Source organism: Chaetomium strumarium (genome assembly GCF_033439665.1).
Source record: "Chaetomium strumarium strain CBS 333.67 chromosome Unknown B0T15scaffold_4, whole genome shotgun sequence".
NCBI classification, from domain to species: Eukaryota; Fungi; Ascomycota; class Sordariomycetes; order Sordariales; family Chaetomiaceae; genus Chaetomium; species Chaetomium strumarium.
This window is the reverse complement of record NW_026944432.1, coordinates 291,852-306,980: the sequence shown is the minus strand read 5'-3', so window position 1 is coordinate 306,980 and position 15,129 is coordinate 291,852. Positions and strand designations below refer to the sequence as shown.

The 15,129-nt window shown below is 54.4% G+C and overlaps 3 protein-coding genes across 3 annotated transcripts; 2 read left to right on the top strand and 1 right to left on the bottom strand.

The window, feature by feature from the left end:
- Window positions 1-112: 112 nt before the first annotated feature.
- On the bottom strand, window positions 113-3,717 carry B0T15DRAFT_502258 (uncharacterized protein). Its single transcript, XM_062867425.1, has 6 exons — window positions 3,380-3,717; window positions 3,184-3,320; window positions 2,525-3,132; window positions 2,264-2,473; window positions 524-2,069; window positions 113-408 (listed from the first exon to the last, which is right to left on the bottom strand). The coding sequence occupies exons 1-6, from the start codon at window positions 3,454-3,456 to the stop codon at window positions 377-379; spliced, it is 2,610 nt and encodes an 869-aa protein (XP_062720860.1). The 5' UTR covers window positions 3,457-3,717; the 3' UTR covers window positions 113-376.
- A 4,162-nt stretch (window positions 3,718-7,879) lies between these two features.
- B0T15DRAFT_574518 (uncharacterized protein) lies at window positions 7,880-10,133 on the top strand. The gene is made up of 5 exons (XM_062870956.1): window positions 7,880-8,121; window positions 8,180-8,350; window positions 8,382-8,505; window positions 8,688-9,457; window positions 9,708-10,133. The coding sequence occupies exons 1-5, from the start codon at window positions 7,908-7,910 to the stop codon at window positions 9,914-9,916; spliced, it is 1,488 nt and encodes a 495-aa protein (XP_062720859.1). The 5' UTR covers window positions 7,880-7,907; the 3' UTR covers window positions 9,917-10,133.
- A 1,471-nt stretch (window positions 10,134-11,604) lies between these two features.
- B0T15DRAFT_383696 (uncharacterized protein) lies at window positions 11,605-14,484 on the top strand (the record flags this gene model as incomplete). Its single annotated transcript, XM_062864264.1, has 2 exons — window positions 11,605-13,872; window positions 13,921-14,484. Coding segments are annotated over 2 exons (2,832 nt in total), but the record flags the coding sequence as incomplete, so codon positions are not given.
- Window positions 14,485-15,129: the final 645 nt, after the last annotated feature.

The window sequence follows — 15,129 nt, the reverse complement described above, 5'->3', positions numbered from 1 at the left end:
CTTGCTATCCAGCGAGAACTCCACTGCCGTGACTATACCGCGATGCCCCTCGAGCGTCTGCCGGTACACGCCGGTCGCCGCGTCCCAGAGCCGGACCGTCCCGTCGTTTGACGCCGACGCGAGCATCTTGCTGTCCCACGAGAACGCCACTGCCGTGACTACATCGCTATGCCCCTCGAGCGTCTGCCGGTGCGTGCCCCAGCGTTCTTTAATGCCTGCGGTCATTTCGATAAAAGACAGCCTTTCCTTCCAATGTCGATTTCTAATCTCGCTCAAAGTCGGGCTGAACACAAGCGCAGAGCCATATATCTGTAACGGGGCCCGCTCTATGATAGATCTAAACCTGAAGATAAACTTCTCCGCGTCTTTCAAAAGCTCAATGAGCCGAGAGTTTAAATTCGGTGATGACTAGCAATGTTAGTATACTTCGCGCCATTAGAGGGCTTTTAACATACCTGAGCGACATGCAGAAGTTTTCTGATTGAATGGAGCCCACTAGAAAGGCTCCCTAGGAGAGACAAACTCTCAAGCCAACGGAGGAAGTACTCCTTCAAAAAGCCAAACACTTTGCCGACGTCCATCGGTTCACCCGGGCGGATAGAGTTATCGTCGTCCAGTGAGCAAAGATGTTCGGCCCAGAAAACACAAGAGTATCGTACTGGAGCCAGCGGATCTGGATCAGGCGGTGCCATATTTTCCGGTTTGAAGCCGAGGTCGAGGTTGTACAGGTTTGGCCTCAGTATTGAGGACATCGCATCAATCGAGCGCCTACCAATCTCGGCATGCCCTTGAGCGGGCCCGGCTGGCTGAAGTCTGGACTCGTAATTCTTTTCCAGGTAGTCTTTAGCCGACTGGTGGATCAAGTTGACTATTCCCTTGGCGATCGTGAGAAATGAGCCGCACATCTCGATAGCCGTCTCTGCAACGTCTAGTGGCAAGTCGGAGAGCACGGAAAGCTCAGGGATAGACAGCGGCCGGAAGGCAAGAGACGTAACCACCAAGACTGTCTTACAGTCCTGGGGTTCGATTATTTGGCCTGCCTCAATCCGGTTCATCATATGATTATACAACTCCGACAAGCCAGGAGGCATCTCTGTAATACGTTTGACGGCATACCCTCCGTGTATTGTTTCGAGAACTCTAAAGGCGAGAGCCACCCAGAGGAAAGTGTTCTCTGCTCGTTGGCGGACTTCACGAGACACCTCGGCCAAAACGCTGTCGTTGTATCCTTTCCTGCGCCTGAGGATAGTGAACTTGTGATCGATATATGCATTAACAGGATCTGCCAGACGTTGAGGATCCAGCTCGATAAGGGTTTTAGAAGCGTCCGGGGAGTTGGTGTCTAAGTCACTGAGTTCAGTGAGAAGGTCAACTTCTGGGCGGCTAGAAAGCAGCCATTTCACCTTCCGGGAAAGAGTGAGAGAGGTTGAGATGAGACGGATGAGGTCCGACCGCCCCGGTTGCCCCTGCGCACACTCATCAAGAGCGTCGACCGCGAGATACACAGGCGTCAGCTGAGGATCCCTCAACATATTCCGAAACGCCTCGGATAGAGCGTAAAAGGCATTTTTATCCCTAAAGAGATCGGCGCCTGACTCTTTGTACTTCTGAAGTAGGTGAGATATGAGATATGGCTGCTGAAGAAGAAGAAGCCAGATCAAGGACCGGAGGACGGCGGTGGCGTTGTTCAGGGCGGCATCTGTGCCCTGGCAGAAGAAAAAGGAAAGCGCTGGCGCGAGAATGACCGGTTGATCAGAGAGTTGGCGGATGAGACCAATCATGAGCATCGTCTTCCCCGTACCGGCGTGTCCTTTTACCCAGAGCAATCGACGCGGCGGATAATTAGATTCGCTGTCGTCCCAGTTTGTGAACCCTATATACTCTGGGGTACGTAGGATCCACTGGTACGCGTCGTCGAGCAGCTCATCTTTACCCCTCTCTATCCGCTCCATATCGTGCTGCGGATCAACAACGCGGAGATCTCTGCGGCATGCTGCTTCCATATCATCCTTACGGACATCCTTTTGGAGCGATATGAAATCTTGAAGCGTCTGATGGATGTTGCCGAGCTGTGTCTTCATCCCCTCAGCATGCTTGACGAGTTCCCCAGGGAGGTTTTCGTCTGTTCTTGGAAGTACTGCGCAGCATCGTGCTCAACGGCGGTCTCCGCGTCAGTGACTAATTTCAGATCGCCGTCCCAGTTGTCCAAACTCAGCATGCCGCGAAGAAAGACGAGACCTTGGTTACGATAGTAGGAACAAACGCTCCTCATCTGGTATAGGAGAAGAGCTTTATAAAGCTTGATAATCCTCTCTTCCAGCTGGCGCAAGACTGCTTGAAAGTCGTTGCCGGCAGCAATGTTGTTCTTCTTTAAGAGGTGTTCGGTCAAGGCGCAATACCAGTCCATTCTGGAGATGACGTGGGCAATACCAGCAAGGTTGGATTTTGTTGCTTGTGCTGGATTCCGGAGAATCTGGGTGTATTAGCAGGGTTAGGGAAAGGACCTTGGAAGGACGATTCTTACTTGAAGCCCAAGGCAAACACCCGCCCATGGAAGCGCAGCCGGCGCAGCTTGCGGCACGCTCTGGAGTACCAGGTCGACCATCTTCTTAGCTTTCAGGATGAAATCGGCGACCTCGCCAACTCCAGTCGTTATCCTCGAGGCTCTGGATATTTTCTCCTGCCCCTTCTCAACCAACTCCCTCATATGCTTTTGTCGGTTGGTAGGATTTCCTAGTCTGGCCGAAAGGTCGGTAGTACAGTGTTCAGGGGTCTCGTCTCCGAGACTCCTCTCCAAAGTTTCCACGTACAACCTCACAAGATCTCTATGGTCCGTTGTAAGGCTGTCGTACGCAGCGTTCCACAGTCTCTCAGAGATGGAAATGATAGGGGTCTGTTGCTCGGTGGATTCGGTCGCCGTCGGCTTGGGTGGAAGTTCAACCGGCGGAGGTGGAGGCAACGCTCGCGACGCTGCAGCTGGCTGGTGACGGACTGCCGTTCCCGCGTCTACGCTCGGTCGCGCCGCCTGAGCGTCGGCGGGGGATGGGAATGGAGGAGTGCATGACTCTGTCGCGACAATGGAAGACGCGTCCGGTCGGTGTTCTACGTCTCCCTGCTGAGAAGACTGCACCTCTGCGAGAAATGTCAGTTTTGAAAGGTATACAGCGCCGAGTGGTAACATACCCGTGCACTGCGCGGCAGGTGGAGTCGAAGAGGCTGTATGACGATCCTTGGAGAACTTCGCAAGCAACCTTCCGAACAATTTAGGACAGTCTTTCGTAGGCATGGCTTGAGCGAGAACATCTATCGATAGTAAGAGACTATTAAATGTCAGCGACAACGTACAGATTGACAGCTGTGTTCTGCGCGATCATCATACAACGAAGCTGAAGTTGCGGGCGCGGCTGGCTTGTTGGCCGTTGATCGTCCAGAGGGGGCCGCAGGCAGTCGTGACATCTCCTGCGCCCTACTTTTTCATCCGAGGGCAGCGAGTATGGTTTTCATCGTCAGCTACAAGCACTGCACCCAAAATTTGACGCCAATCATATGGGAACGTCATTGCCCTTGGCACCGCACGCATCGCACTGGCAATTGGGCGGCCGGATGCTGCGATGGTCGTCTTTCACGAGGTTAATGATGTCATTGTTGTATCGTGTCTGCCCCTCCTTGCAGAGGCGTGCCGGAAAACCCGTCGCTGTCGTCATACCCTGCGTGACCTCGTCCCACTTGACCGTCCCAATTCCCACTTTAGCGCCAACAGGGCACGGGGCGCGCCCGGAACCTAACAGCCAGTTCTGCCTTCGTTAGGTATTGTTCCTGAAGTACCTCTTCGCTACAGGTGCATTCCGTAAGCCACACAAGCCACAGGCCTATCCCGCAGCCCTTAGAACAGTTAAATAAACAAATCAGCCACATCCAATTCGCCTTCTACTATATGATGAATCATTATGCATACAAATGATATCATCATTATAGTCGGTGCGTTCCACCGTCACATCTACCTACCGCCTAGCGCCTAGATTTCAGGCCCCTAATTTAGGTTCCCGGGGACCAAACGCTATATAGGGACTGAAACATAGATTGTAAGTCAGGGCCAGCTCTAGCTTGCGCTCTCAGAATTGCTCTTAGGGCTTACCGCTTTTGATTCCCAAATTAGACAGCCTGTATCAACTTCTAAAAATCGCTCCTTTGTCTTAATAGCTTAGGGTTCTAGTTTTGTAGTAGAGGAACTAGGTGATATTATGGATAGGTTATGTTAGAAGTCAATAAAGTGCAAATATAAGTAGTGTACATTTCCCAACGTGGTTAGAATCTTACCTATGTCGAGGCTTTATATAGAAGTCAGAGCATTACCTCTAGTGCTCTAGGAGGTCTACAAATAGTATATTCTAATCTTAGCACTCTATCGTTAAATGGGTTATTCTAATTTTAGCACTCTATAAATAGCGCGTTAAATGGATTTATTTCGCCCGGAGACACGGAGCTTAAAGAGCCTTGGCACGCTAACTACTATACATCCGGTTCGTTGAAGTTCGGTCATCAGCTCGTACAAGCCCTCTACTCTTTCCCTTTTTCTCACGGCACCCTTTGCCTCTTGACTTAGTTTGTAGCAGATCGACTTGGATGCCGCGTTCTCCAAGTATTCAGCAACCCATCTTCAGCAGCTAAAATGGGATCTGCTGGTCAAAGCTGTTTAGCGTCGTTACTCGAGTGCCTCTACTGCGATTGATCCAGTCTTTCCTTCTCGTTCAGCGCCAGTCTCCCTGTTGCCATTGCGTATCTAATTGCTGCCCGGACCGCCTTGATGTCTGGTGGCCAATGAGTTAAGTCCGACGGCGCTTTCCCTCCTAGGTAGAATGAGAGCCTCCCACGTCTTGCCACTAAGCATCGTAGCATATCTTCTCTTAGAGCTGTCCACCTTTCGCATCGCAATTAGGAACCCATTCAGCCTTGCCATTCCTGTTCGGAGTTGGGATAGTACGCCAGCTTCTTTCCGCTTCAGCTTGTCGTATAGGTCCCGCGTGTGTTTGCCAGGCAGAGCGATGTCTAGGGCCTTCGAGAACTTGCCAAGCCCTTCGGGTTCGCTGCTGTTTGGCCATCACTAGCCCTAGTAAGGTTGCCTTGGCCTGGTGCAGTTGGAGGCGTGGCACGTGTCCTTGTTTTGTAGCCCGTTGTGCTGCTGTTTTGGCGTCTGATCCTAGCGCAAAGGCGCTCTCTGCGAGCGCCCATTGGAAGTAGAGCGAGTTCCCTCTTTGGGTGAGCCGTAGTCGTCTCGTATATTTCTTGTATGATAGCTTGGCCCGACTGCTGCCGTGGTTGCCTGATCGCTGCGAGTGCTGACTGATTCTTGGTAACAACAGACCAATGCATTCCCCAAAAGTTGCCCTCAGCGATTTCCGTTGTTGTGCATTGTCCTGAGCTGCGGCTGCTTTAACCTGAGCAAAGGTGAGCCTGGTGGACCTGAGCCAGAGTGAGCCTGGTGGAACTGAGCCAGAGTGAGCCCGGCTAAAATTGCCCTTTGAGACTGCGGACCGCTAAAACCAACAGCCAACCGTACATACAGGGTTACTGCTCGGACCCCACTGCTGGGACCGCTATTGGACACGCCCCGATCCTTCCTTGGTCCCGTATAAACTACCCATGACACGTAATCTGTCGTCACTCAAGTCCCGGTCCCATGAATGTTTAAACTGCGAGAGCCATTGGTTGCATTGGGCTGGAGTATGAACACTTCTCGAGCAGAACCGGATTGCGAAAGACCGAAAGCATTGCCCAAATGTACACGAAATGGTAACTACTTCCATGACTGAATACATTCCGACAACCTCTTGGATTCCGGCACCTCTGGGTCGACCCAAACCGCAAGAAAAATGCCTCGCCACGGCGACGCAGAGCAAGCGCATACGATACGAAAGGATCAAGGGGCTCGAGCATCGTTCACGCGTAGCATCACGGAGGTGCCACACCGGCGGTACAGCCTGTGACGGACATTTACTGCGTGATGGAGGGTCGGCTACGCGGGCTGGTGTCGGAGGCGTATGGGAATGAAGCTCCACGCCCATGCTGTACGCCCCGGGGGATAGGAGGCGAGGTGGCAAGCAGGGAGGGAAAACGAGAAACAGCCCAGACCCGCAGGGCGGCGAGGCCTACGAGAACCAGGTCATCTGCAGATGAATGCTGTCGTCTAGGTCGGTGCCTGGCGAGGCGTCGCCAATCAGATTCGCCGTCACAGCCATGGGGTTCAAGGGAATCGAAGACCCTCCACCGCACGCAGTACAAGCAGGAAGCGCACACCACGGTCGAAAGCTCGTTGCTACCGGCTCAGGGCGCGAGGCAGACAATCACCGGCGCGGCTCGATCACGAAATGCCCTCACCGGTCTCTGCCTCCTGGATACTCCTTTCCAAGTCTGCCTCGTCAGTCACGGCGATCCCGAGGGAGGTCAATATGCTGGTCTGATACTCGACGAGACAAGGCCTGCTAGGGCTCGGCTGCCGTAAGAGGAAACAAGGACCGAGGGGTTCATGCAAAGAAATTGGCCAACACTGCTACCCGTATGACGACCTCGGACGCAAGCTAGTCCCATCCATATGGCGTACGTTCGTTTGAATCTGAGGCGAGGCAGGCACGAACCTAGGAAGACAACGAGGTAGAGCGGCCGCCCGTACGAGATAGCTCGGAGAGAGGTCGTTTCTTACTGGTTGTTCTAGAAGCGAGACGACGGTTGGAAGCGGCGAGCTCATCTGCAGCTTAGCCGCCCTGGTCAACCTTCAGCGACCCCTTGAATCATGCGGCATTAAGTTACGGTCGTAATCTGTGGCGGCACGATGTCTCCTCGGGGCCTCCCTTCTCCGGGCGTTTCCTTTCCGCCTCGGCCATCGCGCGATTGGCGAAAGTTCGAGGAACCCGGTGACCGGATGGTCTTGGCTACAATGCGAGGCGGCACGATAGAAGTACGTTTTCCTTGGCTAGCCGCTGGGATAGGGTAAGGTGAACGAGGCAGTGGAAAACTAGGACCAGGACGTCGATAATGTTGCGGTTGGAGGCTTTCTAGGCACGTAGATATTTTTCGTCTTTCGTCCTGCATTATTGCCTCTTCTCCTGACCCTCCTTGCTCTGCGGAGGATACTATACCGAGCAGTGCCAAGCCTTGACAGCGTCATAAAGGATCGGCAACGCGGGTTGATGTCTGAGGCGTACGGGCCAATGCGTGAAGTGCTACGCTTATACACCCATAGGGGGTGGGGGAGGAGGAGGGCGGGAAGGCGAGAAAGGGGCTCACCACAGGATTGCCCGGCCTACTTCTCGGCTCGTTTGCAAGGAGTCACCGATCCCTGCGCTTCTTCCAAGGATCTCAGAGGTAGGCCGGTTTCATCCATGCCTTGAATTGACGGCGAGGCAGACACGACTCGGGGAAGCCGATGGGCTAGGCGGCTGCCCGTATGCGACAGCTAATGAGATAACCAGGGGAAGAGACATATGGTGGGGGTGGGGGAGGAGATGGTGCCCCTGCATCGCAGCGGCTAGCCGCTCCCTGGACCATGCGGGATTACGATCGGAGTCGTGGTTCGTGGCGACACAATGTCTGCGAGGCCTCCCCTTTCCGGGCGTCTCCTTTCAGTCTCGGTGGTTGCGTGATTAGCAAAGACTTGAGGAAACGGTGGATCGACTCTCTTGGCTACCATGCGAGGAGGCAGGACCGAGGAAGGAAGAGGTGGCAGCGGAGCGTTGGGACAAGCACTTTGGCGCTGTTGCGGTCGGAGGCCTTCCACGCACGCATATATATTTCGCTCATTTCCCCGTGTCCGGGAAAACAAGATGCTCGTCTGCGGACTTCTGCTCTCTTCGATTTCTACTCAAGTATCTTAAAACTCCTGCGAACCAACTGCGCCGTCCACTCACAGCACGATGGCAACCGTCTGTCTTGACCACCCAGCGTTCGCGAACCCTAGTGTCTCGGTTCGAAATACGGACCCCTCTGCAGCTACATCTGAAGCTCCTCTACATCCACCGCCGCTGCAGGAAGCACGCTACCCTCCTCATAGCGATTCTAGGCATACGTTCCCAGTTTGTCGCGTCCCCCACGACGGTCGTCCCAACGTTACCGTCCCGCCATTGGTTGGTATGTGCCTAACTTACCATCACGGGGGGGAAAACCAATCACGCTGACACCCGAGCAGACAAGAATGTCGACGCCCCACCCGGTGTCAGTGCCGAAGATACGAAAAAGTCATCGGCCACCGGTGCACTCGGTCTAGACAGGAAGTTTGCATCAACTCAACAGCATGAGGCACGTAACCCGAACTCTTTACATGCGAAGGACACCTCAGGTTCGGCGAGCTACGCCGGCAGTGAGCCAGGGCAGGCACTCCCTTCTGACAGCACTGTTTATGACAAGGCTTGGTCTGTTCGGGCTGTTCCCGGGAGAGTCCCCGCATCCCCTGCTGGGAATGTGGCCCAAGGGCATGGTCTTGGATTGCGGCCTGATCCTCGCCCCTCCACAGAGGTATGCAGAATGACGTCTAATCGAGATGGCACCCTGAGCCTTCCGAATGACGAGTGGGATAGGAGGTTCCCGTATTCAGTTCAGGCGATACGACGGCGCCTGCAGGCCAGCCGTGCCCGGGAAAGCGCACATAAGGCTGCAAAACTCCATCAGTCCAACATTTCACGCAATCCCTCCTCCAGCTGTGGACCCGAAACGCAGCAGGGAGCCGATAGCAGCTGCTTCTCACAGCACAATGATCACTACGGCGGCAGCAATCGAACGAGCGACCCAAAACACTGTCATCCTCCGCTTCCGGACCACAGACGAGAGCAGACCAATGAAAAGGGTTCTGTCGTGCCACCACAAGGGCAGGAATGTCAGACAAGCATACGCAGACTGTCAGACAATGAGAGCGAAAACGAATGGGGCTGTAACCTGCCCAATGCCGAGCCACCCATACCTTTATCCGCCAGCCAAGACCGGGCCAACCTTCAGCACAATATCGATCGTCGTCGGCATTGCGGTATCGATGGAGAGGACAGCGGTCCTATCGAGAACGGCGCTACAGAGCAGGCTCGGGATGACGCCGCCACCCAACTACCGCGCAAACGCCGCAGGATGAGCCCTTCGACTCCTACAACTCATGAAACGGCGTCCAGGCCGCAGACACGTCTGTATTGCGCCGGCTTACAGCCGCCACGGGCTCAACCCTCAAAGCACCGCCGAAGTCAGCGCGGCCTTTTCATCCCACCATCTTCAGGGACGTCCACTTCGAAAGATGAGACAAAGGCACCCGTCGCGAAGGTCGAGGAGTGGCCACTTGACGGTGCAGTTCTCAGGCGCGTTATAGTGAAGGGCGTCACGACGTTCCAGCTACAGTGGGATGCTTCGGCAAATCGTGAACAAAAGCAGCGCACGCCTGGAATCCCGCGGCGCAAGTCAGCAGCGGAGAGAACGTCCTCAACAGGGCGTATACACCCTTCAAGAGTCGTTCCTATGGCCGTAGTCCAAGACAATTATTTTGAGGTCGAGGACATCCTGGACTCACGACAACGGGGAAAGCAGATAGAATACCTTGTCAGGTGGGAAGGGTACGGGCACGAGCACGATAGTTGGGAACCGGCTAGGCATTTCAACAGATGTCCTGAGATACTACGGGAGTTCCATCAGCGGAAGGGATTGTCCGCACCAGGTCAATGAGAATCTCGGGCTGAACTTAGGTGGAGGAATGGCAAATGTTCGCGGCCCGCACGGACCCGAGTGCTTCTCATGGGGGGTGCTTGCGTGGTACGCCGCAGACATGGTCATCCTGGGCGTGCTTCGGCCGTTGCGAGTAGGGCTTGGGAGAGTTCCTGCTGAAGCGCAGCAGTCCAAGGCGGTCAATCAAAGCCGCGGGTCCAGGTTGTTGCTTTGCACCATGCCTTCATAGAAGCCCTTTGCTCTCTTTCTACGCCCAGTTAACTATCAGACATTTCTTTTCCACCGGCTCTCTTATCAATCTAGCCAAACAACCAGGACCTACAGCCCCTACCAGCTTTCTTTCTCCTTTTCTCAAGTTTAGTATACTCAGAGAGTTTATCACCAGTTAGTTGCAATAGACTTCTAGAGCCATTACAAATTAAGCAGTCCGTGGAACATAATGACTGTTTAGGAAGGTGGTGAGATATACAGCTTGCACCTTACCTAATTTGACCGCATCTAGCTCATTAGCCTTGCTTACCGGATTCTTCACCACCTTGTCTAGACCGCCTTCTCACCGCCTTGCTCACCGCCTTGCTCACCGCCTTCTTACTAATCTACTCACCGCCTTTGCTCACTACCCTTGCTTACCACCTTGCTCACCGCTTTGCTTACTAATCTACTTACCGCCCTTATTCACCGCCTTGTTTACCGCCTTGCTTACTAATCTGCTCACCGCCTTTGCTCACCACCCTTGCTTACCACCTTGCTCACCGCCTTGCTTACTGCCCTTGCCTCCCAAGAGCTTCGGTTTCCACAACTTTGTCCAACAGCATACAGCTTGTGTCCGGCGGTACAGTCTCTAGCGAAATCGCCTTCCGCTCCAAACATCTTGCTGAATTCTTAGCGCAACGGTCTATAACCCATTTTTAGCGTTGCGGGTTATCGCCATGGAAACTCTCTTGTACCTTGCTGACGCGGTACTTGTCATATAGTCAGGTCGGTCTTGATCATCTGTTTAAATTCATACATTCTTCTATCTAGCATTTACTGGAATTATGACTTCCTTAGAATCTGAAAGATTTCCAAGCACAAACCGGGACTACCTTGGAGAAATTCAGAAGCACAAGGTAACATCCGCGTAACTGCTGCAGCTTCACCCGCATTTCATCCGCTAATATTTGATCCCGCCTACGGTACGCAGCTATCCAGTGCTAACCTGGCAATTCCTCCTTCCACTGTCTATTTAACTAGTGAAGGTATAATTTTCCTTAATCATCACAGGGCGTCATTTCGATTACCCACTACGTCGCGCTCATATCAAATCTATTCCATGCCTCCAGCTGGAAAATGCATAGCTGCAATATCACTGTTGCAAAGTTACGGGAAACGCCACCAATGAGAAGCCTGCCGGCTTCGCACAGCCGAGTTTGTGTAGCCGGGCTCGCGTGCCACACTCAGAACAACCCAACATGCGGGGTTGCTGATCCAAATGAGAAGACCGAGCCCAAAGGTTGCCAAAGACGGTATCAACTACCTTTGAACTTCCATACAACAATCAAGCCCCATGGTTTGCACGACATTGATCGTCCGCTTGCAGCTCTCCGTAGCCGCCGGCGGTTTTGTCTAGGACAGCAAGGAGGCTTTCTCCAAATCCGCCATTGGCCCCTCTTCGAGATCTCAAGGCTCTCAACCTACTTCAGGAGACACCTCCAGCGTCTTCCACATCTCTTAGAAGTTGTTTGTAATAGCCAATCCCTATATATCCTATAATCGTAGCTATAGCAGTACCGTCTTCTAACCTATACGTGCCCGCAGATCCCATGACTACCAATCTCCTCTGTCGCGCATCCCGCCCGCCTCTTCTGCTCAACACCAATATATAGCTGTCTCTCAGCGAAACTGCGGAGAGAGCCCGGAGCCCGGCATTCCTGAACGATGCGTCTTCTCGAACGCAACGCCGCCGGCGATATCCGCCTGACCAAGTTCTTTACCAGCAACGTTCCCCGATATGCGATACTTTCGCACACCTGGGGTACGGAGGAGGAGGAGATCAGCTTTCAGGATCTGATGGATGGTATAGGCGAAAACAAAGTCGGCTATAACAAGATCCGATTTTGTGGAGATCAAGCATGGCGTGACGGTTTGCAGTTCTTTTGGGTAGACACATGCTGCATCAACAAGCCGGACAACACGGAGCTCCAGGAAGCTATCAATTCCATGTTTCGCTGGTACCGTGATGCGGCGAAATGTTATGTTTATCTCGCAGATGTCTCGATCCCCTCCCTCAGCGCTGACGACAACTCCAGTTGGGAGGTTGCTTTTCGAAGCAGCAAATGGTTTACCCGCGGATGGACCCTTCAAGAGCTCATCGCTCCATCGTCTGTCGAATTCTTCTCGAAAGAAGGCGTACGTCTAGGGAACAGGAGATCTCTAGAGCAAGATATTTACGATACAACGGGAATCCCTGTCGGAGCCCTTCGAGGTAGCCCTCTATCTCAGTTCAGCGTCTCCGAGCGAATGGCATGGATAGAGAAGCGCAACACCACACGCAAGGAAGACAAGGCATACTCGCTACTGGGCATTTTCGACATCCACATGCCGCTCATCTATGGCGAAGGGGAAAACAATGCATTCAGACGGCTGCGAGAGGAGATCAATAAGGCTTCAAGGGGCGAACGGGTCTACAATCAAGCGGAAGATCGCTGTCCGGCCGACCTGCGCCGTACAGACCCGCGGCACGACAAGACGCGCATCGAGCAGACCAAAGGCGGCTTGCTAGCAGACTCATATCGCTGGGTCCTCAACAACGCCGATTTCCGACAATGGCGCGACGATGGACAGAGCCGGCTGCTCTGGATCAAGGGCGATCCCGGCAAGGGCAAGACTATGCTGCTGTGCGGTATCATCAACGAGCTGAAGGCCACCTGTGACTCCGGCCTTCTCTCATTCTTCTTCTGCCAGGCCATCGATGCGAACATCAACAATGCCGCGGCTGTCCTGCGCGGCCTGATCTACCTTCTTGTGGACCAACAGCCATCGCTTATCTCTCACGTACAGAAGAAGTACGATCCTGCAGGGACTCCACTCTTCAGGGATGTGAATGCGTGGGTAGGCTTGTCGGAGATCTTTACCGGCATTCTGGAGGACCCAAGCCTGCCTCGCACCTACCTGATCATCGATGCGCTTGACGAGTGTACTCAAGGTCGGGAGCTGCTTCTTGACCTTGTAGTCCAGACGTCGGCGGCTTACTCGAGTGTCAAGTGGGTCGTATCCAGTCGCAACTGGCCGAGCATCGAGAAGGATCTTGACGCCGCAGCGCAGAAAGTCAGGCTGTCGCTTGAGTTGAATGAAGCGTCCGTCTCCGCGGCTGTTACTGCATACGTCCGGTTCAAGGTGGATGGGTTGGCGAAGCGAAATGAATACGACAACGATACAAGGAGCGCTATCGAACGCTACTTGTCTACGAACGCACATGGCACCTTCCTCTGGGTGGCTTTGGTCTGCCAACAGCTCGCCAACATCTCGGGATGGGAAGCAGAGGAAATGTTGACAACATTTCCACCTGGACTCGATGCACTCTACAGACGGATGATGGACCAGATCTACAACTCGAGACACGCTAAGCTACTTCAAAGAATACTGGCTGTCGTCTCAGTCGTGTACCGACCTATCACATTGGACGAACTACCGGCACTCGTGGACACGCCCAACCGTGTCTCTGGCAATGGCAAAGCTCTAGCAGAGATTGTAGGGCTTTGCGGCTCTTTTCTGACACTTCGAGAACGCACGATATCTTTTGTCCATCAATCCGCCAAGGACTTCTTGCTCAAACAGGCACGCGATGAGATCTTTCCATCTGGGAGAGAAGAAGTACACCGTACTATATTCTCGCGATCGCTTCGAGTTATGCAGAAAACATTGCGACGCGACATCTACAACCTTGGCGCTCCTGGAGTTTCTATCGACAAAGTCAAACCACCCGGTTCAGATCCGCTAGCCGCAGTTCGATACTCGTGCGTATACTGGATTAACCATCTGCGTGATTGTGATCCTAAGAAGAACGCGAAGAGTGACCTCCAGGAAGGCGGATCGATCGATACCTTTTTGCGTGAGAAGTATCTTCACTGGCTCGAGGCGCTTAGCCTTCAAAAGAGCATATCAGAAGGAGTCGCTTCAATGCTAGGCCTTGGGGGTTTGCTCGAGGTAAGCTATCAGTGGTGCGACATAGAGGCTACACTAACTTTTTGTTAGGCAGGAAAAGAGGCATCACTTCTCCTCCGTCGAGTCCGAGATGCATGTCGGTTTGTCCTCTACCACAAGCGGGCAATTGAGAACAGCCCTCTGCAGGTGTATGCTTCAGCACTTGTATTCAGCCCGGCCCGTAGCATAACGAAGAATCAGTTCAAAAATGAGGAGCCTAAATGGATCATCCGAAAACCGGCCATGGCGGACAATTGGAGTGCATGTCTACAAACACTTGAGGGCCATAGCAACAATGTCAGGTCTGTGGCCTGGTCGCACGACGCGAGGCGGCTGGCGTCGGCGTCATACGACAAGACCGTCAAGATCTGGGATCCGACGACCGGCCAGTGCGTGGCGACGCTCGAGGGCCATAGCGGCTCGGTCAACTCCGTGGCCTGGTCGCCCGATGCGCGCCGGCTGGCGTCGGCGTCCAGCGACGAGACCGTCAAGATCTGGGATCCGACGACCGGCCAGTGCGTGGCGACGCTCGAAGGCCATCGCAACTCGGTCAACTCCGTAGCCTGGTCGCCCGATGCGAGCCGGCTGGCGTCGGCGTCCGGCGACGAGACCGTCAAGATCTGGGATCCGACGACCGGCCAGTGCATGGCGACGCTCGAGGGCCATCGCAACTCGATCAACTCTGTGGCCTGGTCGCCCGATGCGCGCCGGCTGGCGTCGGTGTCATACGACAAGACCGTCAAGATCTGGGATCCGACGACCGGCCAGTGCGTGGCGACGCTCGAAGGCCATCGCAACTGGGTCAACTCTGTAGCCTGGTCGCCCGATGCGCGCCGGCTGGCGTCGGCGTCAAGCGACGAGACCGTCAAGATCTGGGATCCGACGACCGGCCAGTGCGTGGCGACGCTCGAGGGCCATCGCGACTCGGTCAACTCTGTAGCCTGGTCGCCCGATGCGCGCCGGCTGGCGTCGGCGTCCGGCGACGAGACCGTCAAGATCTGGGATCCGACGACCGGCCAGTGCGTGGCGACGCTCGAGGGCCATCGCGGCTGGGTCAACTCCGTAGCCTGGTCGCCCGATGCGAGCCGGCTGGCGTCGGCGTCATACGACGAGACCGTCAAGATCTGGGATCCGGCGACCGGCCAGTGCGTGGCGACGCTCGAGGGCCATCGCGGCTCGGTCAACTCCGTGGCCTGGTCGCCCGATGCGCGCCGGCTGGCGTCGGCGTCATACGACGAGACCGTCAAGATCTGGGATCCG